A 25,955-nucleotide genomic window follows, 5' to 3' on the forward strand; every position below is an offset into this window, starting at 1 on the left:
CGACGTCAATCAATACTTCACCAACATTATCCACGAAATCCACAATGACAATCAAAAAAATTGCGCTACTCAACGATACGAATACACTGTTGCAACAACAAAATTTGTACAACCAACAACACCAACTGAAATTGGATCAAATTGAAAATTACGAAAATTATTTGGCCACTGAAACGGAACAACCACAACACTACCACCACGCACAACAACAAAAACAATTGAATTTTGAACAACTACAACAGTATTCAATTCAGCCACCAACACAAAGCAAAACCACCAACAATACACAGCAGCAACAACAACAGCCACCCAATAATGGCCACAAGAAGGCCTATCCGCCGCACAGCAGTAAATTTCCAGTGACCAGCAGCAATCCGAATGGCAGCGCTACTCCGCCCGGCACCGCCGAGGAGTTCGAGTTGATGGCCATCGATGGTAGTGGGCTGCTTCAGCGCGGCGGTTCCTCATCCTATTCGTCTTCTTATGAAGAGTCGATCAGCAAGAGTTCATTCGACTCCATTGCCTACTGTCATTTACATAACAAAAACAACAACATTAACAGTCTCAACAACAACAGCAACAACATAAACCATAATCACTACAACAACACGAGTAATTCATCCAACTCATCAACGCCATCAAAGCGTTGTGTTGGCGTCGGCGGTGTCGTCAGCGCAGATAGCTCTGGCACGGGCTCAGCGTCCGGATCGGGGGGGCATTGGCAGCTCATTGAACAGCTCGGCCGGCTCGTCACCCAGCGCCAACGATGCACCGCCGTTGATTGAGGGCTTGGGCGGTGCGCCGCCTGAGTATGAGTTGCTGCCACTGGCGATGTGTAAGCAGGTGGCCGCTAGCCTACTGCAACCACCAGCGGGTAAGCACCGCGAGCTGCCCGTCGATGTGCCGGACAGCTTCATTGAGATAGTAAAGACGCCGCCGCGCTATCCACCGCCACCACATCTGTCTTCGCTCTCATCGCAGATATCGTCAAATTCGTCCAACTCGACGGCGAATACCACACTGACGCACATCAACTCATCGTCGGCCTCCTCCTACAACAACAGCAGTAACATCAACCACAGTCACAATCATACTAACGATAACTCTTTTTCGCCCACGTGCTCCTCCATCTCGGGTTCATATTCGGCTTTGGCATCCATTTCCGCCACGGCCTCGGCTGGTGTATCGTTGTCGGCATGTTCACCGCTCTCCATGGATCCCAATCATCATCAGTCAACGGCAACGACCACAAAGTCAACGTCCGGTGGAGGTTGCCATCCACTGAAGCAATTGGTTAAACAGAAGAGTCTGCTGTCACTGGGCTCGTTGGGCAGCTCTACTGAAAAATTAGATAAATCAGCAGCAACGCAGCGTCAGCAACCACAACCGCAAGTGCCGTCGGGTGGTGGCAGCGGTGGCATCAACGGCGGCACAAATGCAGGCGACGGCTGCTTAATGGTGGCGAGCTTGATGGGCAAAGGTGGCAAGCCGTCATCCAAGCGCAACGATGAGGTACTACCACCACTTGTTTCTTACTCCTCTGCCCACTCTATTCACTCTGTAAACTTCGTGAAAACTGTAATACGTTTTTCCATCTACCTCTTTCTCTCGCCCCACACTCTTTGGTGCAAACTTACGCTTGGTGTCACACTGCCTCCTGTCGTATTTGCGTTGTAACAGCAGCAGTGCTATGCTCGGCTCGTAGCTCCTCTGTAGTCCTTACTTACGTTTCACCATTTTTATTTGGTGCTATCACGGCTGGCTGGTTTGCCGATCCTTTGTACATTTTTCTTTCTTATTATATTCTTTCTCTTTTTATTTTTGTTATTTTAAACGTAAGTAGCTGTAGCCTCTTTGTAGTTTCCTGTAGTTTGTTTAGCACTATTTCCAGTCCAGCGGGTTTCAGCTTTATCTGAAAAAAAAAGAAAAATGTATGCATGTAAATATAAGTATATTGATAGATCGAATGGTCTCAGCTTTTTCCTTATCCTTTTCTACCAAGTATCGAGATTTTGTTGTCTTATTCCCAAAGTTAATTAAAGTGTTTTCTCATAGTAATTTGTTGAGATTTATGCTCACGCTTTCCTCCTTATTTCAAAGTGGAGCAAAAACCCCTTAGCAAATGTCTCCCTCAGATAGCCCTCATACAAAAGTCTCTGTATCCTTATTCACATCTTTATGTCTTTATCTAAGTTAAGCGCACTTAACTTAACCACACGCTCTTAGGTGTCACTATTCATAAAAAGTTTTATGTTCACAAGATTATTCCATATCTGCAGGGCCACCCATAAATTCGCCAAAGTGCTACTTTTTTGGAGCTGCCACTGCCAATGAACTCGCTTTTATAACGACATTCCGTGGCGTCTCTTAAGTGGCTGCACTTGTCCTTGTCACACACGCTTGAGCTGTCGCTGCTACTGTGCGGAAACACTGAGCTTTGCTGCAACACATTAAAGCGCTTTAAAGCGCCAAATTGCAGCCAAATGTGGCAGCAACAAATTACCAACGCGTGCTGGCACAAATCCTGTGCTCGCCAGTTGCCCAGCCTCCTCACTCAACGTGCAGCAGCGCGCGCTCGTTTTTTGCGCGTGTGACGCCTCACGCTGCGTCTGCTTTTTATTTTCTCTGTCGTATTTTGTTGACAGTTATGACGCACGAAACGAATGTGTTGCAATTGAATATGCGACAGCTCCTGCTGGCGTCTGTGGCAGCGTCGTCATCGCCTTCTCAACAAATCGGGTGGCTTTGCGTAACTGTTGCAGTGGCACATGTTGAGCGTTCTCTAATGGATGGTGTGAATTTTTATGACAGTTGCATTCAAAGTGGCTGCTTTTTAGCGATGTCAAGTCGTTGTCATCGTGCGCTCATAAATTTCATATTTGCCCCAAAAAATTGCGTAGTCATAAAAAAGTTGTGCGACGTGGCGTGGACTTTGGGAAGGCGAGCTCACCGATGCAGATGAGCAGACACAATAAAATGACGTGAAATTGCATACTTAATGCGGCAATAGATGCCACATGTGGTACGAGGGAAGCGTTCTGCCAAACACTGCCATGATTTTGGCAGATCTAAGTGATCTAAGTATATTCGACGTGATTTTCCGACGAAACCATCAAAGTTTTTAGAGGCTATCAGTGAAATTTGTTGTTTTTTTCTTTTAATCTCTCTTTATTTTTCCGTCTTTATTTTTCTGTCTCGAAGCAGATCGCTCCTTTCGTTGTGTTATGCTCGCTGTTCATTTAATACGTTGCGCTGTATGACTCATTCACTGCTTCCTGATCAAGAGTTTTCTAAACGCTGAGACCCGCGCGCCATGTTCATTACCAATTTTCGCGTCTACAAAAAAGATGTATTTTCTTAATGAGGTGTTCGGAAGGTAGTAACTCAGAGATAATAAGCTTTCTACATTTTGTTATGACTAGAGGATTGTATGGGATGTGCTAGTATATTGCAAGCGATGCAAAGTTTTATATGCGCTCTTAAACTTCATTAAGGTTTTCCTCGTGCTGATGAAATCTCCACTCTGCAGCATTATTCATAAAAATAAACAATATGTATGAGAGAAATTACACCTATGTCCATACATTTTTGTTTAATTTTTACAGTCATATTCTTGCCAGCCATTCGAGTTAGCATTAATTTCACACAGAAATGTAATAACTCAAATTCCAATCTCGGCCAGCTAGGAGTATCTCACTAGAAATCTCTGCTTTCGCATTTGAATTGTGGAAAATTAATTCCGCATAAAAGATACCATTTTGTTCGCAATTAGTTTTGCTTTGCTGCCGCAGGCACGTGCAAAATTTTCTCAGCTACCTTAACGTCTAACCCCTCACGTGCTCAGCACGGCGTTACTGAGCTGTGTGTGTACTAACTGGCTACTTTTTGCTGCCGGAAATTAAAGCAATCGTAATAATTTTAAATGTTGCCAATGCTGGCATGTTCCGCCTGCTGCACCCTGAGCATCAGCTACGGCGTGTGAAAATCGCAGTGCTGCGGCCACCATTGCAAGCTTCGAATGATGTGTTGCTGGGTTAGTGCACATGTTGCAGATGGCGATGGCTTATCGCATTGGTAGCGGCAATGTAAACGTGCCACAAATGCTATGTATGTGCGCAAAGCTGGTGCCGGTGACTAGGTTGAAAAGTCATGCTGTAGGCGACTGGAAAATTATGTTTCGGTGCTGACCTAAAAACGGATAGCAAAAATAAAACAGTTGGCGCGCAGGTAAATGCTAGCAAGGAGCACACACGGGTCCCACCTAATCACATAGTATACTGCATCGGAATGCAGTTAAGCGTTACTCCAAAATGTCGGGGGAGCAGTTGATCCAATTCGCGGCGCTTTTTTATGAGCAACACTTTTACTAGTGGCAACTAAAACGGTTTATGTTAATTTTCGTACTTGACGTGAGTGCTGTGCTAAGTCGTCATAGACATAAATGTTTTGGTCGCACCAAAGTTTTGGTGTCGTATAGATTTCATGAATCATAAAGTTTATTTTTCATTTAGGAACTTTTTAAAGTGCTAAAAGTAGCGAAAAGAATTCCTAGAGTGCTGTTAAGTTGACTAGTCAGCTAAGTTGTTGACCGTGAAAGAGCGAGAAATCGATGCAGTTGCAGTTCATGATATACTCAGATCTAACTGGCTGTGATTAAACAAGAATTTGGGCTCCATTTTGAGAATGAATTTATTTAATTAATTTTGCCACTGTTCATGTTCGGCTCTTGTAGCTATGCTCCAAAATTATTGATTCCTGGTGTTGATTGGTCTCAGGGTGAACGAGCAGCACCTAAGAAGAATGAATACTGTTATATATGATTTTCTATATTGGATTTACAGTTATGCTCCTGTTAGCGGAACTAATAGGTCTCACTGTGTACTTAGAAAATTATATTTACATATCTCTTCTGAAAACTTACCTTTCTCTCTTCAAGCGCTACGCAGGTGTGAGTTTTTTTCTTTTTATTTAATTTATTTCTACTTGGCCATATCCAGCTGCCCTTAGATTTCATCTTGAAAAAATATAGCTGAAAGACATTACAATAAACAAATACCCAAAATTAAATTCTCATTGACCTGCTTTTTAACCTCGTCGTGTATTATTTTAGTTCGGAGGAGTTTACATCCCTGCCGCCGTAATTGGTAAAGTTTTCGTCTTTATTTGGTACATTCTTTTTGGAATTTCCTCTATAAAGATCTATGTAGGCAAAGTAAAATTATAGCAAACAACTAATGTGAATCTCTTTTCAAAAACTTACCGTTAAGCTTTCTGTGTGAAATATCCGCCCATGGCAGAATTGAAATTACTGCAGCTCCACTTATTATGGTTTTCACTGCATGACTTACGCAATTTTTTCTTTTTATTTCATTTATTTTCTTCAATTGTATTAATTAACCATTATTTCAACTTGAGTTTTAGTATGGTCATGTCGGTCATGGCACTGACACATTTTTAACAACATCCCTCCGCTGTTTGTAGGAAATCGCCCTTCTCACCTGCAGCTCTGAAATATAAGCAAAACACTTGAACACTTTTATTTTCATTTAGCTTACACACTTACTCACCCACTCGTTTCCACAACCTCATTTTCCATTTATGTACGCTACATGCTCAACTTTCATACTGACCCACAACGAAACTAACAGCTACTACTAGTAACTAACAACTGTAATGTGGATAACGGCCTGTAAAAATATTTATTAAAATTCTTTTGGTTTTTTATTTAAAATTTTATTAATATGCATTTTTTTTACTCACCCTCCTTCGCTGCCGCCGCAGTTGAATGGTTCTGTGAAACCGGTTCCGCCACCGCGCGATCACTTGCGCATCGAAAAGGATGGTCGCCTGATAAATCGCACGCCAGCGCCACAACTTCCAGACCGGCGTATGGGTAGCAGCGGTGTAGGTGCGCCCCAGCAAATTGCACAAATTGTTGAACCGACACTGGAGCAACTGGACAGCATCAAGAAGTATCAGGTGAGTCAATATGTAAAATTATTTTCGTTTTTATTACAATGCAAATACTTATTCTGGGCACAATAGACCTGCTGGTCGCAGTGCATGCCTCTATTAATTATCTAAATACTTATTCAGCGTACGAGAGAAAACAATACGCGTTTAGATCTGCAAATTTGTTGGATTGCGTACGAAATTTGATCAGCTGTTCGCAGCGCAGTTACTTATTTTGTTTTTGCTAGTAAAGCTTGTGTTGTAAAATTCCTAAAAATATGCAACACTTTTGCGTCAAACGCTCTTTCTCGTTCGAATGATTTTACGTTGCGCCAATGCAGTGGCAGCAAAATTGTTTATTTTGCAGGCACGCTGGCATTGTAAATATTTTTTCCAGCATAGATTTGTGTTGGACGTGGCATACGCTTGATTTAACAATTTTATGAATTTATGGAATTTTACGTGCGGGAATAGTACGCACATGCTGGTCGTAAAAGTTTGTGCCACAAAATAGTTTGGGAAATTGTGGGCGCTCGACGAGAAGTATGCAAGAGTGCCCTGGGTATCTTTTAGAAACTTCCGGTAGAGAAATAAGTTTACAGCCTAAGAGGGGAAAATCAAATAATGTATATGAGTTTCAGTTCCAGAGAAGGGAATAATTAATTCATAAATACATATATAAATATTTTTTTTTTACACTAAAAAATATATTTTAAATGTGACCCAAATACCTCTTCCAACCATGCGTCGGCAAACAATATGATCATCGAACCGCAAGAGTAGTTGAGCACCTTCCCACGGGCCACTTCGACGCCACAGCCACGCACCCAGCTCCAGCTTCAGCGCGCGCAAAGCAAAATATGCAAATCGCAAATAATGTAGAATAGAAATCAAAAGTGCTTGGGAAAATGTCCGCATATGAAAAGTTCCAGAGTGGGGTGAGTAAAAGCGCAAAAGCCGCAGTGCAACAAGAGCCCGGGGTAGGTAAAGTAAAATATGAATAATTCACATGGAACAAGTGAACAAATGAAATAAAAAGAAAAAGAAAAAGCGGAGTAAATACAAAGCAGCGAGAGTGAAATATGCAGTGCTGCGAGTTGCATTGAAAAATGATATTGGAAATTCAAAGAAGCCAACCGCAATAACTGTGTAACTTCTACAACAACAAGCAAGTATAATTTGTAACGATAACAATAATCATAAGAACTATAGAGTATACATAGATTGAGCCAGGCAAGAGCACTGCGAATGAACAGAAAAGGTATGGCAATTGCACTAGCAGGTGAGTGAAAAAAACGCAACTGGAAGCAGTCGAAGGTGAGTAGGGGAGCCATAAATGTGGAGGAGTAGTATCCCCAAAGCACTTGCGCAAATATGAAGGCAAACACTGGAAATAAAATGAATGAAATAAAAAGAAAAATAGAACTAAAGCCAGCAAAATAAATATAAATGAAAAGCGGAAATGTGGCTGACGCAGATGGCATGTAACAAAGCCCATTATGCTTTGGTAAATATCACAGCCGCGTAGGTATACACAGTGCATTGGTAATAAGTGTCCATGGCTGTATATATGCAGCATGCTAAAACGTGGTGAATAGAGCGCGTACGACTCAAGTGCATGCAGCTCCAGAATCATTGCATACTTTGCGGCTTTAGCGCACGAACGGCACAAGACAGGCAATGCAGTTGGGTGAGAGAGTAGCAAAGATGGTGTGAGCGAAGCGAAGGCTAAGGGGTCAAAAGGTGAAGCAAATACAATTCCAGCAAAAAAAAAAAAAACAGAAGACGGAAAGGGCGCTGAAAATGTTTGAATTAAAATAAATATTAGATGGGATTAGTTTGCAAAGTGGATTGAAGAAAGCAAAATGTGCAGGATGCTGAAGAAAATCCTATGAATATTGATACATAGTGGGATTGAAGGGGCAGTGCATCGCAGCGCAGCAAAAGGTGAAGAGTAAAGTAAGGTAAAGAAATTCAATGGATTTCTATTGAATGCAGTGCGCCGCAGGGAGTCTCTTGATTTGGAAATGGAAATAACTGTAATAGAGTATGCTACTCACGGAAAACAAATGACAATGCATAAAATTGATTGGGAAAATTTGCTAAAAAATTTACGAAATTAAAATAAAAGATAAGCCCTGACTGAAAAGACAAGTGAAGGTTGACAATTAGATATACATACATACATACATGTTACTGTTGATCACACATAGACTCTTTAATAACTACATTATGGCCACATAAGATATCTTAGAAGCCATGAAACATTCATAAAACAATTTGGCTACTAAAATCAGAAGTTTAACACTTGAACCGATAACCATTTGGGACAGCATCGAAGGCAGGGAAAATCTTTTTATCTGGAGCTACCGGTCCTTTTGTCAGGACATAATCCAACTTATTTATAGCCCTTCACACACACTTTTGTCTATCAACGGAATGCGTTAATTTGCGCTTACCAAAGCCTACCTATATCGTAAATGAGCCCACGCGCCATGTCGCCTTCTCTTCACAAAGGAAGTTTATCGCCCACAAGTGCGCTCACCTGGGCCTTAAATAGCTGCATAAATACACTAGCAAGCAGATTACCTGTGCAATCATTGTGACAACTTCTCGCATAAAACTGGCCCGCGCCCAACACAACTGGGGCGGGGGTAAAAGTGTTTTGAAAGCCCAATGTTTGTTGTTCTTCATAGTTCTTAGCATATTTATCAAGTCATGAATTTGAGTGGCAGAAACTTGGTTGCCAACTCACTATGGCACTTTATGCCTTTTAATAACAACAAATTGAGCCGAGAACTTTTCAGATAAAAATAAACAAAGTTGTGTGCGAATTGCCCGCATAACTGTATTTGTTCATAGTTGTAATTCTATGTACATGTATGTGTATTTGTGTGGTGCGAAAATCGAGCAAATGCGTTGACAGCGATGACGCAGGGATGCTGTGTGCGGTTGGCAGGCGGGCAATATTGTAAGCATCAGCAGCACGAGCCGTTACAAAAATGGTTGACAGCTTCCGGTGGACGCCAAAGGCAAGACATAAAAATAGACGATTGCTAATAATAGCACTGCGGGAAGTTCGAAGGCGCATGTGGCTTGGGAGTGAGATTGAAAACGGAACTCAAGGAAGCGCAGAGAAGCGAAAAAGGGGGGAATAGCCTGTCGGAAGTCTTTGCGTGCAGCATTGAAGTGCCAAAGTGTCAAAGCGCGGAAATGTGAAAAAGTGCCACTCGAAGTTAAATATTATGCAAATACTTGCTAGACCATCAACCTCACGCGGTTTGTTGCGGATATGAGGAAAATCGGGCGATGAAGGGATATTGTATTGCAAGGCTTTGTTACTTTTAAGTGACAGACAACCGAATCATTCACACTTTCGTCCAGTTATAAAATTTATTCTCTAAGTTAACAAATTTTTGGTCATCAAAGCTGTGGGCATTATAAACAAAATATTGAGTAGCTTTTAGTGTGGCGGAGTGCTTTTTTTGCAAGCTTTAGTTAATGTTAATTGAAACCCATTTCTTACCGTTCTTTGTTGACGCCAGTAAGCTGGACTACTATAGTCGGTTTATTTTAAGCCTAAAATTATGCATTGGCGATGAAGCCTATTCTTCAAGGTTTTTCGAAAATACTATACTTTTATTCAAAATTAAAGTCTTGTCAGTATTTTAGAGTAGATTGCACTTGCGTATTTCTCTAGATGAAACCTTTCCGAGCAGCGAAGCGTGATACTCCAGTAAAATTAAAGTTTGCTAAAGTAAGATCAGCTTTGATTAAGTGAGTTGCCCATGTGGATTCAGATAGATATCCATTGCAGTACGCGGCAGAGGTTTACCAGCATTCTAAGCCTACATGTTCTTATGATCATTCTGATTCTTCCAACGAAACTGTGCACTTTCGGGACAAAAAATATTCAAGGGATATTCACACTTCTAAATGGAATCTGCGCTTTTCTCAGCTCTAAGGTTCGAAAAATGATTACCACGGGTGCCCTGGATGACGTCCTTGCGGCTCGATAATAATAGTTATTTTTTCGATTATCGATTATAATCTTCCAGTCGTAGGTCTCAAAGTCTGTTAAATTTCCTGGAAGAGATACGATTAATATTTTCACAATACTAACTTTTTCTCCATCCGTCGAAGAAAAGAACGTCAAATTAAGTACAAATGCGATCTCGTAGCTTGATGAACAGAGCCTCTTGTGTCAATACTCGTTCTGTGCAAAATATAAACATATCCTCTGTCCGCGATTCAATGTCTCCCTGTACGCGCTAAGTCTGAAGATCGGCCTATGTAACTCACATACATATGTAGATGCCTCACTTTCGCCGTTTACCTTCAACTAATTCTGTGTTTGAAGCACTCTCCTTCATTACTTTTGCCTTCTTTCTTTACGCGCCATTATAAATGCAGACAAACATTCATTCAAGTTTGCCGCCTTTACCTCTTTTATTTTGATTCCAAAAATTTTCAGTTGACCCATTCTATTGTGCGTCTTCATTCTATGGCCGCCATTGTCTTTTTTATGTGCTCGCTTTATGATGGCGCCATAAGCGTGAAATGACTCGCTTTTGCCATGTCATACCAGTTCTTCATTAGTCCATCATTTGGCAGTCAAAACAGTGCATATTTTATGTGGCACGCAATTTGCTTTATTTTCGTTGTTGTTGCTGGCGCTTAACCGCTTTTCGCTCTCAGTTCAAATGTCACTTTCTGTCTGCCACTTGGCAAAGACAAATTCGATGTTTTGTCGCGTAATTTTAATGACGAGGCGGTTCGAAAGTGGTTGTGGTGATAGTTATCTACTTGAGTGCAATTTCTCTGAATTTTTTCCCTTGAACGCATTTTATTTTTTCTCTATATTTTAATTATCTCTTAGCTGCATGCAAAGCATGCTAAAGCGGTTAATCGCAGCTTAGTGTGGCCATCAAAATCGCCGAATTTATCGAATCAGCATTGTAGACTTTTTTCCTTATTTGGAATGCTTCATTTTCTATGTTTATGTATAGGTATGTATAACCACTGCTGCACCTGCTCCACCTGCGCTTATGCATGGTTTTGCTTCGATGCTTCTTTTATCATCCGCTCAAACTTATTTACATACATACATATGTACGTAGTTGCCGTCACCAAGCTTTATAAGTCAAGCTTTAGTTAGCCCAGTTTGTTTTGTTGCTTCTTTTAATTTGTTTCTTGTGCGTTCGTGAAATGGTAATTAGTTGCATTCAATACTCAACCAGTTCGAAATAAAAATAAAAGGAAACTAAAAAATTTAGCAGGCTACCTGACTTAAATTATTTCAAGAAAAAAAAAACTAAATAAATTTAGTATCACAGAAAGTTCCGTCTTGTTTGTTTATGCATATTAAGTATTTAGTATATGTATATTTCTTTCCATCTAAGCTGAACAAAAATGCAGTCAAACTGGTTTAATAAATGATAAAGGGGGCAAGGCGAACTCTGTTAGACACGGAATGCTAATAAACATTGAAGTTCAAATAAAAGCATACACTGCCGGCAAAAAGTGTTGGCATAAATACTTTTTTACAATACATATATGCAACAATTTTTATTGTAATATTTTTCCGACAATTTTTTATAAAAATATGTTTCATTCCACAGCAAAACACATAAAAATATAATTTCTAAACTTTGTGCGAAACTCGCGAAAATTCGGCACAATTTCATGCAAATTTTCAACTATGCAGATTTGTAGCCCAATCAATTTTATTGTAATAAAGTAAAAGTTCTAGATAGCTACGAATCACCGTTGATTTTATGCTTTTTTTCCGCAGTCTCTTCCATACAAAAAAATTGTTTCGAAAATATTTTATATGGAAAAAATGCAAAACAACTTCAACAAAAAAATCTCAAAAATCAATGCGAAATTTAAAAAAAATCTGTTTTAAAAGTTTAAATTTTGAACGAAAATTTGCTGAATTTTCGCGAGTTTTTGCAAAAAGTTTAGAAAAAACATTTTTATATTTTTTGTTGTGAAATTAACCATATTTTTATAAAATATTATGGGAAAAATATTACAATAAAAATTGTTGCATATATTGTAAAAAAAACAGCTGTGCCAATACTTTTTGCCGGCAGTGTACATAACTCGAAAGCTTTGCATAAACCACGCATTAGGCGTTTCTGGTACATTCATGCATATGTATGCAAGTGGTGAAGATGATTGAGAAGGTGGCCGATTCACTTCACGTTTGTTAGCCAAGACTTAATCAGTCCTAGACCGACCAACATCCAACAAAAAAAAACTTTTTTTTTCTAATAGCGCTCGCCCGTCAGCAGGCAATGGCAAACCTGCGAGAATATTTCTGCTATGAAAAAGCGTATAATTAACACCAGATCTTCATAATCGTTCTAAAGAATTTTTTCTATTTTCCTGCAATGATGGTCACGATTTGAACCTCTGGTCTTACAGGCAGACTATTTCCGTCACAGAGTTCTCAAGCCAAAGTAGGCTCTTATTTTTTTGTTGTAAGTTTTTCTGGAATTTCTTTCATGAAAGATCACTTTTGAAGGTAATTTTTGTGAATTTTTTCACAGACTCACTCCCCTTTCTATGAGTAGGCTTCAGTCTGAGAGACGACTAGAAAGTCGAGGTAATGTTAATAGAAAAAAAATTATGCTCCATAAAAATTCTTAAATTTTTGCAATATTTTTGTCTTACGGAAACCTTAAATACTCTTCAGCACCCAATTCCTTGTATTTAAGTAAGTAAATCTACAGCCAAAACAAATAAACAAACAAGGAGTTAAACAGGTGTGCCATGAATGCGCTCCGCTTACAGTCACTGCTGTCGATATTATTTCCGCTGGCGGGCTATTGACCACGCTTTGGGATGTAGTGCAACCAAATATGTTGAAAAGAATTCAACCGCAAAGCCACTGCCACTGAGCTGTATGGAATGGGTGGCAGACAGGTAGGCTGAATGTCTAGTGAAGGGGTGTAGAGAGAGGTATGTGCTTGACTGTGACTGTGGAGGGTAAAGTACATAGAATTGCAATCGAGCACAACATTACCAGCAATTAACGCGCTATCAGTATGAAGCCACAACTTGTATGCCAGCATGTACAGTTGTCTACAAAATAATAGGAGTGGGATATTTTAGCCTGTTTTGGCTATTTGTCTTTAGTTTATTTAATGTTTCGTATTTTTTTGTAAAAGCCTAGCTGGTAATACAACAAACACCATATAAATTTACATTTTCAAGTTTGTACAAAAATTATAAAAATTCTGCAAATTTTCACCAAAATTTCAAACTATTTAACCAGAATCTTTAGAAAACATGTTGGTATGCAGTTTTGTAGCCCATTCAATTCTAGTCTGAAGAAGTGCAAGTTTCAAGCTGCTAAAAAATTCCGTTGATTTTTGAGAATTTTTTCGGTTGAAGGTGTTTCACGTTTTTTCCATACAAAGTATGTTCGACAATTTTCTTTTATATGGGGACAGTGCCAGCAAAAAAAATTGCCAAAAATCAACGGAATTTTTTAGCAGCTTGAAACTTGCACTTCTTCAGACTAGAATTGAATGGGCTATAAAACTGCATACCAGAATTTTCTCCGAAGATTCTGATTAAAAAGTTTGATATTTTGGTGAAAATTTACAGAATTTTAATAATTTTTGTACAAAGGTTGAAATCTGAATTTATTCGTTGTTTGTTGTATACCCAGCTTGACTTTTGTATAAAAATAATAAACATTAAATAAACCAAAGACAAATAGCAAAAACTGACCAAAATAACGCACTCCTATTATTTTGTGGACCACTGTACATATGTACATATATGTGTTCAAATTTCTATAAATACTTACGCTGACGGAAAAATAAATAGGGACGCTAAATTTTAATAAATGCTGGATATTTTTACAAGGTTTTATTAAGTTTCGCCTGTGTGTTATAAAATATTGCTATCAATTGTTGACCAACTAGCCGATGAGCTAGAGACTTGAAACTTCAAACATAGCTTTAAGGTTCATATTTGCAATGTATATTGCGATTGGTGGGCGCATAAGTCGAGATTTTTGGAAAACTTTGTTTTTTTTTTTGATTCTCAAATTTTTTATTCAGCATTAAAAAAATACCGTTGGTTTTTGCCAATTTTTTTTTTTGTTTAAGATGTGCATTTTCCTCCTCAAATATCGTGTTCTAACCGTTAAAAAGATATATGCGAATTTTTTTTTTGAAACCTTATTTTTGCTCTAGGAACATTTCTGCATCAAAAAGAAAATTTTGAAAAAAACTTCGCTTATATCGCTTTGGCGGTCTGCGTGACACAGCCAGAAAAAAAAATGCCAAAAATCAACGGTAAGTTCTAACTACTTCAAACATGCACTTTATTGTACCAAAGTGGGCTATAAAAATGCATAGCAAAAGTTTTTCTAGAAGTTCTAAATAATAAGTTTAAAATTTTGATGAAACTTTGTCGTATTTATTCTTCTACGAAGTTTGAAATTCGTACTTTCTTGGTTTTTATTAGATAGTGAGCTGTGTACCTTCATACAAAAATAATAAACATTAAATAAACAAAAGAAAACTAACCAAAACTTGTTAAAATGTCTCGTCCCTATTTGTTTGCCCGCCACTGTTTGTATAGGCTGTTAATTAAGCGTGTGTTGCATACAATGGATCGGTAATTGCAAATATATTGCATATCAGTGTATGTTTGTATGCACCACACATATGTGTTAATATATATATATGTATATGTGTGCGAGTATGCAAATGCCCACCCAACATCGCAATGGCAACCACACCCACATTTCATCTATTCTCTCATGAAAATGCATATGCAAATGCAACTCTGCAGGTGAAGTATCGCACAGAAGAATCCTCTATCAGCCGCTCAACTCACTGGCTGTGAGTGAGCGCTTGCGGAGGCGTGCGTGTACGATTGAGTGAGCGGGTTGTATGTATTTATATTCACTCACTACCCTATTTGTTGACAAACGCTAATAAATGGCAGGTGTTTTTGCGCTGTGCAGGAAATTTATTTATGTATAATGTAAATATGTAATACGCGTGTGAACGATTGTCCATATTTCGTCATATTTACTATGAACTGTTGATCTCGCAACTGTCTGGTATACGGGGATTTTTTTCTGTGCACACTTTGAAGCCGTCAAACTATCAGCCAAAGCACTTAAGGTATGAATTTGAATGAGTTCGTTTTTTTAATTTTCTTCAAATTGGTTCAAAGTTAGGCGTCCCCGCTTCTGTCTTCCCCTTCCACTTCAAAAAAAAAAAACCTAAAACTGGAACAACTGATTAGGCCTTTTAAAAAGGATATTTTAAGTAGTGTTTCAGTTAGTCTCTGATTCGTAGCATTTCATAAAGTGTATTTACGTAAATTTCCAAGCAGTGTGTCTAAAAGTATGCAACGTTATTCGTAAGAAGCGTTCGCTTTTAGTTATTGTTTCATTCGCCAATTTCCGAACATATTTCCCACACAACAGTTAAGAAAAATAACTAATATCGCAATTTTCTCTCTAACACAAAAGTTTATTCCAGCGATGGGCAGAGAGAGCTTTTACTTTGCACGCGCCCATACAAAATATATAAAAAGCTCAGAAGAGCTTTGCCCGCGGGCAAGGCGGTGCCCATCGCCGGTTTATTCTGAGTGGGCGACCACGGCCAGAACTCTTTAAAGCTCTCACACCGATTTACATATACACCGGTTTACATTTACATATACATATGCATGGGCGCTCACAGATTAAAAGCTCTATCTGAGCATTACTGGTTTAAAAAGACCGAAAATTATAATAATGAGTGGGGCCTCGCACCCGTGCATAACTTTTTTTAAGCTTTCTATATATTTGATATAAACGTCCTCAGGACAAAAGCTCTCTGATCTATACATTCTATTTGTTTATACGGCAAAAAATCTCAGCAAGTATAACCGAGTAAGCACCGATGTCGTTTTGCTAAGTTCTCAGAGCTACCTCTGTTACACACCATTGACGACAGAAAAACATATCCCGCTGGAGAAGGTTTTTTAAGCTTTCTCTACATATTTTGTGGTTCTCTCTGGCCGACACTTCCTTCGAAAGTCTCTAAATATAAAAAAAATTATATATTAACATATATATTATAAATTAACATAGCGCGTCCATATAAAATGGTGTGAGCATCAGCTTGCACGCGGGCAAAGCTCTTTCAGGCTTTCTATATTAAATGTATAAAAAGCTTGATACAGCTTTGCCCGCGGCTTGGCCGGTGCTCACCACCGATATAAAAGCTTTAAAAAGCTTTGCTTGCAGGCTCTACTGTGGTCATCACTGTTATTAATGCAGTCTCTCCCAGAGAGAGCTTTTATTCTGCTCATTTAAGGCAGAATTCAGTCATCAATTATATCTAATTTGCGGTTATCTCAAAATCCCAATAGTGACTAAAAGTAATTTAATGACAGAGAAAACTCTTCTCCTCCACCATTCACCCTTCCTTATTTCATTTCCTACCCACAGCCTTGAACACCAGCACTGTCACCGTTGTCAACGGCCATAAAATTAACTCGTTCAATTGCAAGCTGTTAAGAGAGCGCCGCTCACTGTTGCACCAATCCTGCACGTGCTCTTCTGTACTATCTACCACAGACTATTTGAGCCGTGTTGTTTGCGCTGCTGCTGCTGCTTCTGTAGTCGCTGATATTTCGGTAGTGTGACGGACAGGTTAATGCAATTTAAATGTGCCGCACGTCACTGGATGGGCCTGACTGGAAAAAAATTTAAAACTAAATAAAGTACGAATTTATATACGCTTGTGTATACACTCACACTCACACACATACACTGTTTGCATTTTATTGCCGCTGTTGTTGGCGCGCACGTAATACTAGTTGGCTGGCTGCTTGGCTGTTTGCTTGGGCACCAGTAAGCCACAGATGCCGCAAACACGTTGAAAAATGTTAGTAATCGACAAAATAGTGACTCTTTGCTTCTGCTCAGCTGTGAAGTAAAATACTAGTTCCCTGGTTTCACTAACCTTCTTCGCTGGCTGTATGCGTCTATTTTTACAAGCACATTTGCAATTTTCCAGCAAGCACAACCTGCGCGGCGCAGTGTGGGGCGGCACTAGCAAAACGCTGATAATATAAATGGGAAAAGTGGAAAAAGTCGCAAGAATATTTTATTTTAAGCCACAAACTGGCTGGCAGGCTGGTCTAACGAGCGGGCAAATGCAAGCGGAGCAGACGGACGCTAGGGCTGGCCCCACAACACGCCAGGTGGTAGGGTGGAAAGCGGACGCGCGGTTGTCATGACGCGCGAGACAACGAGACAAGTCAAGTAGTGGTTGTCGCCATTGGCTGCGGCTACTTCAATTGTGTTTGTGCGCGCGGGCTTTGTTTGGGCCGGTTGGTTGGGTTGGGTTGTGTATTGGCTGTTGGTTGTTGGCTGCGAATGTTGTTGCTGGCCGAAACTCAAAACATTTAACTGGTTTCTGGTAGTCACTGTTGTGGCGTTGGGCTGAACGAAGGCAGCGCGCGCGTAGAATGTGCGGAATACACAGCAGCTCGTAACTGTTAGCGGAAATAGTATAGAATTGAGACGCGTTGGTGGCTAATGGAAGCGCTTGAAAAAAAAGTGAATATTATTTAAGTTTAACCAAAAATAAAAATAAAAATGATGCGGAAGCGCGTCATTTCCCGCTGATAAATAAATCTTTGTTTAATCGTGTGTGGTACCAGCGGCAGCGTGCTAACTTCTTTGTATACAATTACAATTACAAAAAAAAAAAAACAATTATAATAATACAGTTTTAACAACAGCGCACTGTACCCACCTGAGCGCTGGTCTATACCGCGTCGCTTTTGTTTGTTTTGTATGCCGCGCTCCCACACACACATACGCGCGCGCACACAAACACCATCACAAAGGCATACGCAAACAAAAAGCTTACTGAGCGAGTTGGCCGACAGCGCGTCGGGTTGGTGTTTCTACTATTGGCAACGCGCAAATCAGTTGTCATTTATTTTGGCCAGAAGCGGCCACGGTTCAGAAGCGCAACGCTCGAAATTTTCGGTACTGAAATACGTTGTGTAAATGGTGCGCAGAAAGACTTCGGTCCAAGCGCTGATCTTAACTGAATTGCAAACAGTAGCTGCAGTCACGCGCATACACGCGGCGCAAAGAAAAAAGGTTGAAAAAAAAAGGTTTGCAAACTGAAAATAGGCAAACAAAGTGCAAAATTTGTGACAAAGTATACGTGTCCGTTTGTATAGCCAACGCGCGCGCAGCGGTTGCACGCCTGCGACGCAGCATGCAGCCGAGAAAGCCGAGTTAGTAAATTTAATTAGTGAGAAAATCGATTGGAATCACGGTATTCTCTAAAAAAAAGTTCAACATGCGAAAAAAGTGTTGCGCTAAACACAAATAATTGACTTACATAGGTATGAGCCAATAAAGTTTTATCACATTTGTGTGGCCATCATTAGGGCTATTGAAAAAAAATAAAAATAAAAAAATTTCATATGAACTTTAAATTGCGTTCGCTTATCAACTCACCAAGCGCAAAACTTCTGCTTCGATAATGCTCTGGAATGCGCTCACTCCACTTCCACCTGCGGCCGCACTCCGCCGCGCGCCGAGTCTTAGCCGCACCGCTCTTACCTGTTTGCTGTTGGCTGCCATAAATTTGCTATTCGCTAATAATTTGTTGGCATTTTTTCGCTTATCTTGCTTGCTGGCCATGGGCGGACAGCTATTAAGTCAACTTAAGTCGAGACTTTTTATGGAAAAAAGTAAAAATATCTATTAAAAGAAAATTATGACGAATGTAGTAGAATAGCGGAATTGGCGTGATGAAAGACAATCAAATAATTAGTGAGAATGTGTGGAAATGTGTGAAAACGTATGTGACAAAAGTCGAAACAAGATACTCTGAGAGATATATATTTAGTATTTGTTTTAATTTTCATTTCCGAAGTAACTGACGAATGTTTTTCACAAACTAAATAAAAAACAAGAAATTTGGTTTTCCATCAGTTACCTTTCCACTAAAATTAATCATTCTATGTTATCAGCTAATCGTAAGACAGTGTGTGACTAACTGAAGGGTTTGCAGGCGCGCTCACTTGCCCATACTCCAACGTATATACTAGGGTGGTCCTTAAAAATATCAATATCATTGGCTACCCTTGTATTTAGTTCTACGCACAAAATAAAGACATCCACGAATTCCATATTCGAAAATTTTAGTGAAAAAAATTAAATTTTTAGTTTGAAAAAAAAAAATTAATTTTTTTAATTACATTAATTCTAAAGATTTTGATTTTGAGCAGCAATAACTCAGCGAGTTAATGAATTTACATATATGAATAAGTTTTAATGATATGTACATATGTATGGCAAATTTATCAGATTTCAAGTCAAAATTTTGTCGAATTTTTGCTTTAGAAATAAAATTTAAAACTTTTGCAACACCCTGGCAGCGATCCCTAAATATTGGTTTAAAATTTTTAAATTTTCTGGGAAATTTTTATTTTGTGCATATAAAAAAATAAAGGTGGCCTATATTTTAAGGACCACCCTAGTTTATATACTTACATGTATATACTTACATGTGTTGTTTATAAGTGAACATCATATCAGCTGATTTCGGCTGAACAAATCGCGCATTAGCGCAGGCCCAGGTCCGATTTTCTACTGGAAAAAACTCAAAAATAGATTACTGTCGTATTTTGTCCTCTTCATTGAAGTCAATCTGATATAAGTTGCCCTACAGGCTGTAGGTAAGCTTAAAGCTTTGGGTGAGAATACTACCCTCCAATTGCTATGGGTACCAGGGCACATAGGAGTCGGAAGCCATTGTGGAAACACGACCCCTATAGGACCGGTTCCAACACTATAAAGGAAGCGTTTAGGAAGCAAAACACCAAGCTACGAGAACTGTATTGACCACGGGAATTCGACAATCGAAAGCTTACTAGGAGGGTACAATCTAAAAAGATACAGGTCACTCATAGGCCTCCCTAAGGAGAAACTAAAGATCATTATATGTATTTTGACGGATCAACGCAGGTTAAGAGACCACATTTAATTTAGGAATCTGATCTAGTGACCTATGTCGCTTCTGTGACGCTGCCCAGGAGACTCCATTACACCTCCTTATGGAGTGTTAGGTCGTCGTCCGTAGAAGAGAGGGGAGGATAGAGCATTTATGGCCAGTAGAGGACTACATACACTTTCCACCCCCGCAATCAATTCTGGAATTTCTAGGATCTCTAGGACTAGGTGCGCACTGAGCGCACAATAAACCTACTGGTCGCAATGCTTTATTCAACTATCTATCTACATATCTATCTATCTACGACTACAAAAAAGCTTTTAGGCAGTGTGAACCAATATAAAATGTGCAGAAAGTTTTAAAAAGCCGTGCTCGTTGGCCATATTTTGGCCTTTACTCGTCTTAAGTAGACTTTCAGCCCTTAAGAAAGCTACTAATTCTACTTGCAAGATGTCTCATTGCGCAAGTAACTGCCATCAAGCTCTGAGTTATTTATCAATAATAAAAACATCTAAATCAGCTTTATAGAGCTTCGTTAGTGGAGTAAGCTTTGATGATTTGAAACTCATATAAAATAGTTTATCTGATCCCAAATAAGCTTATTGTTGTAACTTTATTTGGTTGAGTCTCGAATAAAGACTAATTTATCAATTCGTGTGAATAGAAGTATACTAAATAAGTTGCCTGTTAATATCGTGCTTGAGTTTTTATTTCGTTTAGCTCACTTGATATCCATTAAGTTGAATTGGCATTTCTCAAACGTCGCAAGAAAATTGCATACCCAGCCATGCCAAATGCGCATTATTATTATTAGCGCACACTAGCGCTGCGACCTTGCTAGATTGAGTGTGCTAATCCATAAGAAGACTTCTATCTTAGGCACACTGAACGTGGCCAAGTTCCGATGAAAACCATATTCGTTACCCTAGGTGTATACTTAAGTTATTGTGAGGCTACTTATGGGATGCCTTCACATGTTACATAAGTATATGCACTGGGGTTTCCTCTGCCAGCACACAAAACCTGCAGTTCGTCTCCTTGGAAAGTCCCATTTTACAATTATGGTACCTTAGCTTGAAGTGCTCTGTCAGGTATCTAGTGTTAGTCCTTAGAGTCTTGCTTCTAATATTAATCCATGAGACGGAGTTATAAATCGCTTAGATTGCGTTTTTCCCTTTGACAAACGCCCGGGCCGGAAATCGGAGAGTCCACCCACTTTCTTAGATGCGCTGCCATTCATCCCTTGCATGAACTAGAGAATGGCTGAGGTCATTAGGGGCTCCTTTAGGCTCCGCACTTCGCGACAGTATCAGCACTTTTGTTACTATAAAAACCGTCATGGCCTGGAGCCCACCGCAAAGTAAGATTTTTGCAGGCACCTTGACGCTGTTTTACATGATTCCAAAACTCTTAATGCCGCCTAGCTACCAACACGATGTTTTTAGTAGCCCATTAGTCCTTCTACGAAGACATTCGCGAACGCAGATTTTGCGCTGTATCCAAAGCCATCGCTTTGCAATTTTAATGACCAAACTCCTCTGTTGGAATTTTCCGTCTGATACTTTTAAAGTGACTTCAAACAAAAGTAGTAGTCTAGGGGGCCCGCTTTAGTGTAAGCAAATTTTTGCCATTTTTGTTTACAAGAAAGAATACGCTTACATTTGCTCTACTGTGATTCAAAAACCTGCCTGACTCCCTCGCCTGACTCTTCGTTTACTGAGGTTGTTTTCTCAGTTGAGGTTCTCATAACCAAGCCTAGTTACACGCAGTTCGATAGGAATGTTTACTGTATATCGACGGCTGAGTGGAAGATCGACCTATCTCGACAGTCGGTTCGAAAACGCTCTATCTCCGAAAAATGTTCAAAAACGTCCTATTTCAGAATTTGATTGAAGAGCGCCCTAATTCAGAATTCGGGTCAAGAACGCCCTATTGTTTAATATTTTTCTGAGATAGGGTGTTTTCGAACCGGCTGTCGAGATATGAAGGTCAATCTTTCACTCAGCCGTCGATATAGTAGTTATGGCCTGATAATTTTTTTTATTTTTTTTTTGTTATTCCACCATGGTTCTCATTAAGTGAAGAATGTGAGAGTATTGTGGTGTATATAAAATTTATACAAATAAGTATATAAATGAAAGATTAAAATTCGGATAGTCAATTAGTGGTTTGAAGATAGACTTGAACTTTCAGTTAGTAAACCTTCAAAAAAATAAATAAAATTTTTTAAAACACTTTGCCGCTACCTAATACTGGTTTACTTAACAAACTGTTTATACATTAGTCTGTGACTGACACACAGCGATACATTCAGATTAATGAAAAACTTAAAAACAAATTGCCTTTCGTTATTAAGTGACAAAAAAAAAAAAAAAAAAAAAAAAAAATATAATTAAAAAAAAAAAAAAAAAAAAAAAAAAAACAAAAAGCCAATTAAAAACACGTCTGCCAGCGTGTGAAATCACCGCCGTAAAATTTTCTAAAATTATTTGGCCATAAAAATTAAACAACATAAAAACGAAAATAAAGCGAGTAAAAGTTAATGAAATAGTAAAAGTTGACACTGGAAAGACGAAATGTGAGCGAAATGTCAGTATCCGCATAAAAAACACTTACAATAAAAGTAAAAATGTTGGCTGGGGAAAATAGTAGACAAAACGTGGCATGTGGCCAAGTTGTCTTATAAAACATCGAATTTTGCATTTCTTTTGCATTTTTGCATTTCTTACTGGATTTTTTTTGTTGTTCCTTCAATTCAAAACTTATGGCGTTTTCTTTTCTACAAAAAATGTTGCCTTCTCATTGCCCTTTCCTTAGTATTTATGTATGCGTAGAGGGCACTGAGAAGGCAACATTTTTCGATAGAAAAGAAAACGTCATTAGATGGGCAATACAACAGACTGTAGATAATTTACGGTAGTGGGAAAATAATTAGGTGCGCGACATTTTAAGAAGTTTCTGTATCATAATTTTTAAAAAAGAATTCTGGTATGCAGTTTTGTAGTCCATTATTCATTATTATTATTACATATTATCCACTCTTGTATAATAGAATGCTAGTGTGAAGTAGTTAGGATTTACCGTTGATTTAAAAAAAAATTTATTTTGAATAAAGCAAAAAAAAAACCAACAATAAATGATAAGTCCTACCTACTTCAAATATGCCTTTTATTAAACATAAATTTAATGGGATAAAAAAAAATTAAAAAGTTTAAAATTTTGCTTTATCGAATTTTTTAAAATTTTTGTACAAATTTTGAAATTCGTACTTATATTGTTTTTGTCAGATACCTACTGAGCTATACTTCCATAAAAATATTAAACATAAGACAAGCAGCCAGTACTTGTTAAAATGTGATGTCCCTATCTATTTTTCCGTAGCTTGGAATGCAGCATAGCTGGCAGCACCTATGTACATTTGGTCAGTATATAGAAAAAAGAATTACTTTTTAATTCCATTAATAATTTCTACAATGCAAACAGTTTTTTCAGTTTTTTTTTTGATTTTTGAAGTTTTTTTAAAAAATATTTATTTTTGTTTGTATAAAAACTGCATTAAATATAGCTTACATTCTCCAAAATTATTTTTTTCGGCCCTTTATCTTGACTGGCTCTTCTGATTCAGCCCAAGAATTTGTATGCCTTCTACGCATTTAAAGCCGTTTCCTTCGTCAGCCGATTACTTTGCAATTAGTCACTGTCAGCCCACCTATCTGTCTATCCTACCTAAATACATACTTACAATAAATACATATGTACATAACACTCACTGGCTGCCCACTTCGCTTTGCATATTTACGCATGCGCACACCCAAAGGCTTCCAATAGTAAATAAACGAGCAGCGAACAATAAGCGACAAAATAAACAAATTCATAGCAAAGCGTGGCGGATACAAAAAAATCAAAAAATAAAAATAAAAATTGCAATATATAAAAAAATAAATATTAAGTAAAATAATAATATAAAAAAAACTGTAAAAATAAATAGTTATTGAATGTCGTTTTGTGGATATGTAGATATTTGTTTTGTAAGCCGCGCACGTTCTACGCATTTGGCCGCGGCACTCTGTATTTCATCGCTGCCAGCGTATGAATTTTGCATGGCTATGAGCTACGAGTAGCGTTTGTCTTTTTGTTTCTTAACTAAATATTTATGTGCATATAATTAATATTGATTGCCTTTTATTGTATGTGGGTACGACGGTAGGCTCGCGCTACGTGTGTGTATGTGTGTTTTTATTGTCAGCTGTATGCAAACAGACTTGCATAGGTAATAAAAATTTTACATAGTTTCAAATAAGAGTAAAACAGAAACTCATATCCAACAGGAAAGCCAAAACTAAAAAAAAAAAAAATTATAAGGAACAACTAAAAAATCCCGCAAAATTCCAGTGAGTCATATTTCACTTTATTTCCTACTGTAAAAAAAACGCCCGCAGACTAATAAAGGGTCTTGCTGTACATACATACTTACATATATATTTACAGACTATATGTACATTAAGGTGTATCACGAAAACAAAAATTATATTGAGAGAAGATTTTGGGCGTAAAATTTTTTTTTATGCACCCGCTAAAAGCCGCTAAATCGCATTTTTTTGCTATAACTTTCTTATTTGACATCCGATTTTTAAAATCTTTATGTCAACGAAAAGGCATCGAATAACTTGATACCTCATTCAATGCAATTGCATAATAGTTGTCGAAGTTAAGCTATTTAAGCAAAAATACGGCCTTGAATTTATATGTGTGTGTGTATGTACCGGACGTGCAGATTTTTTGAGCAGTGCGGCTAAGGAGCTCAGCAATATTTACTCAAAATTGACATACATATACAATGGCTCTTAAGCAAAAAAAAAATGTTTTTTCATAAAATTTTTGGAATATGGACGTGGCACCGCCCACATATATCATATATGCGTATCTCAAAAACTACTCGACCGATTTCGACCAAATTTGATATACACATTGAGCTTGGGCCTCCTTAAGCACCGTGTTGATTTTTTTTTTCTTTTTTGAAATCGGACAAATATTACTCCCCCTGAAATATAGCTAGCCTTGAGTTTTTTGAAATCACCGTTGTGTGGGTGGAGCACGTTCTTTTTGTCCGATTTAAAAAAAAATGTATATATATTTTTCATGAGTTAAAATTTTTCCTAAAGACCTTATAGACATACATATATGTACAAAGGCCCTATGTATGTGTACCTCCAAAATTTACTTTTCATAGTTTTTTTTATGCCCAAAAAACACGTCTGACAACCACTAAACAACAAAATCGGCGACAAACGTACATACATTTTGATGAGAAAAAAATTAAATAAACAAACAACAAAGATTTATTTTCGCAAAATGTGCTAACGAAAAAGTTTTTTGTGTCAGTCACGTATGTACTCACTAAAAAATGCATTGACACATTCGGAGCTTTATTTTTCAGCAAAATGCATATTTGAATGTGTAAAAAATTTTGCATACATGCATGCAGAAATTTTTACTGATTTTAGGCATAAAAAAATTTCTGCGAAACTGTGCGCTGATCGCTGATTTAATAATTGTGCTACATACACACACATAGTGCTTGCCATAGTTGTCAAAATTTTTTATCTTTAGTGCCTGAAATTTCAATGCTAAATTTCGAGGTAAAAATTATAAAACAGTAAAAAATTAAAAGACAATACTTCCTCGTATGCGCGTAGAACAATCAAATTTTCCTAGACAGTGCTATTACTAATATTATGTACTACTATTACAAAGAGTTTTTATAGAATCTATGTGGACATGGCAGGCTATAACATCTTGTAAATGCCCTAAATAAATCAATACAGTTCAAGTTTTCAGTTGCTTGAAATCTTTCGTAGCTCGTTATGGCAAAAATTTGTGTTTTTTCTAATATTTGCGCATTTGTGCTACTCTTGCCATTTCATTGCTACTTTACTCGGTTCTCTTTTTCGCCTACATTTGAATTTTTCTTGCAATTGCAACAGCCAT

At 38.2% G+C, this 25,955-nt stretch overlaps 1 protein-coding gene across 1 annotated transcript in view; it reads left to right on the plus strand.

Moving 5' to 3' along the window:
- Nucleotides 1-6: 6 nt before the first annotated feature.
- LOC118751151 overlaps nt 7-25,955 on the plus strand; it is a 46,609-nt gene continuing 20,660 nt past the window's right edge. Inside the window, exons 1-3 of the mRNA XM_036485915.1 lie at nt 7-668; nt 700-1,512; nt 5,782-5,979. Of these exons, the coding sequence (XP_036341808.1) occupies nt 45-668; nt 700-1,512; nt 5,782-5,979 (1,635 nt within the window). The 5' untranslated portion in view covers nt 7-44. The remainder of the gene's footprint in view (nt 669-699; nt 1,513-5,781; nt 5,980-25,955) is intronic.

Source organism: Rhagoletis pomonella, unplaced genomic scaffold (genome assembly GCF_013731165.1).
Source record: "Rhagoletis pomonella isolate Grant_MI unplaced genomic scaffold, Rhpom_1.0 Rhpom_scaffold_00565, whole genome shotgun sequence".
Lineage (NCBI taxonomy): Eukaryota > Metazoa > Arthropoda > Insecta > Diptera > Tephritidae > Rhagoletis > Rhagoletis pomonella.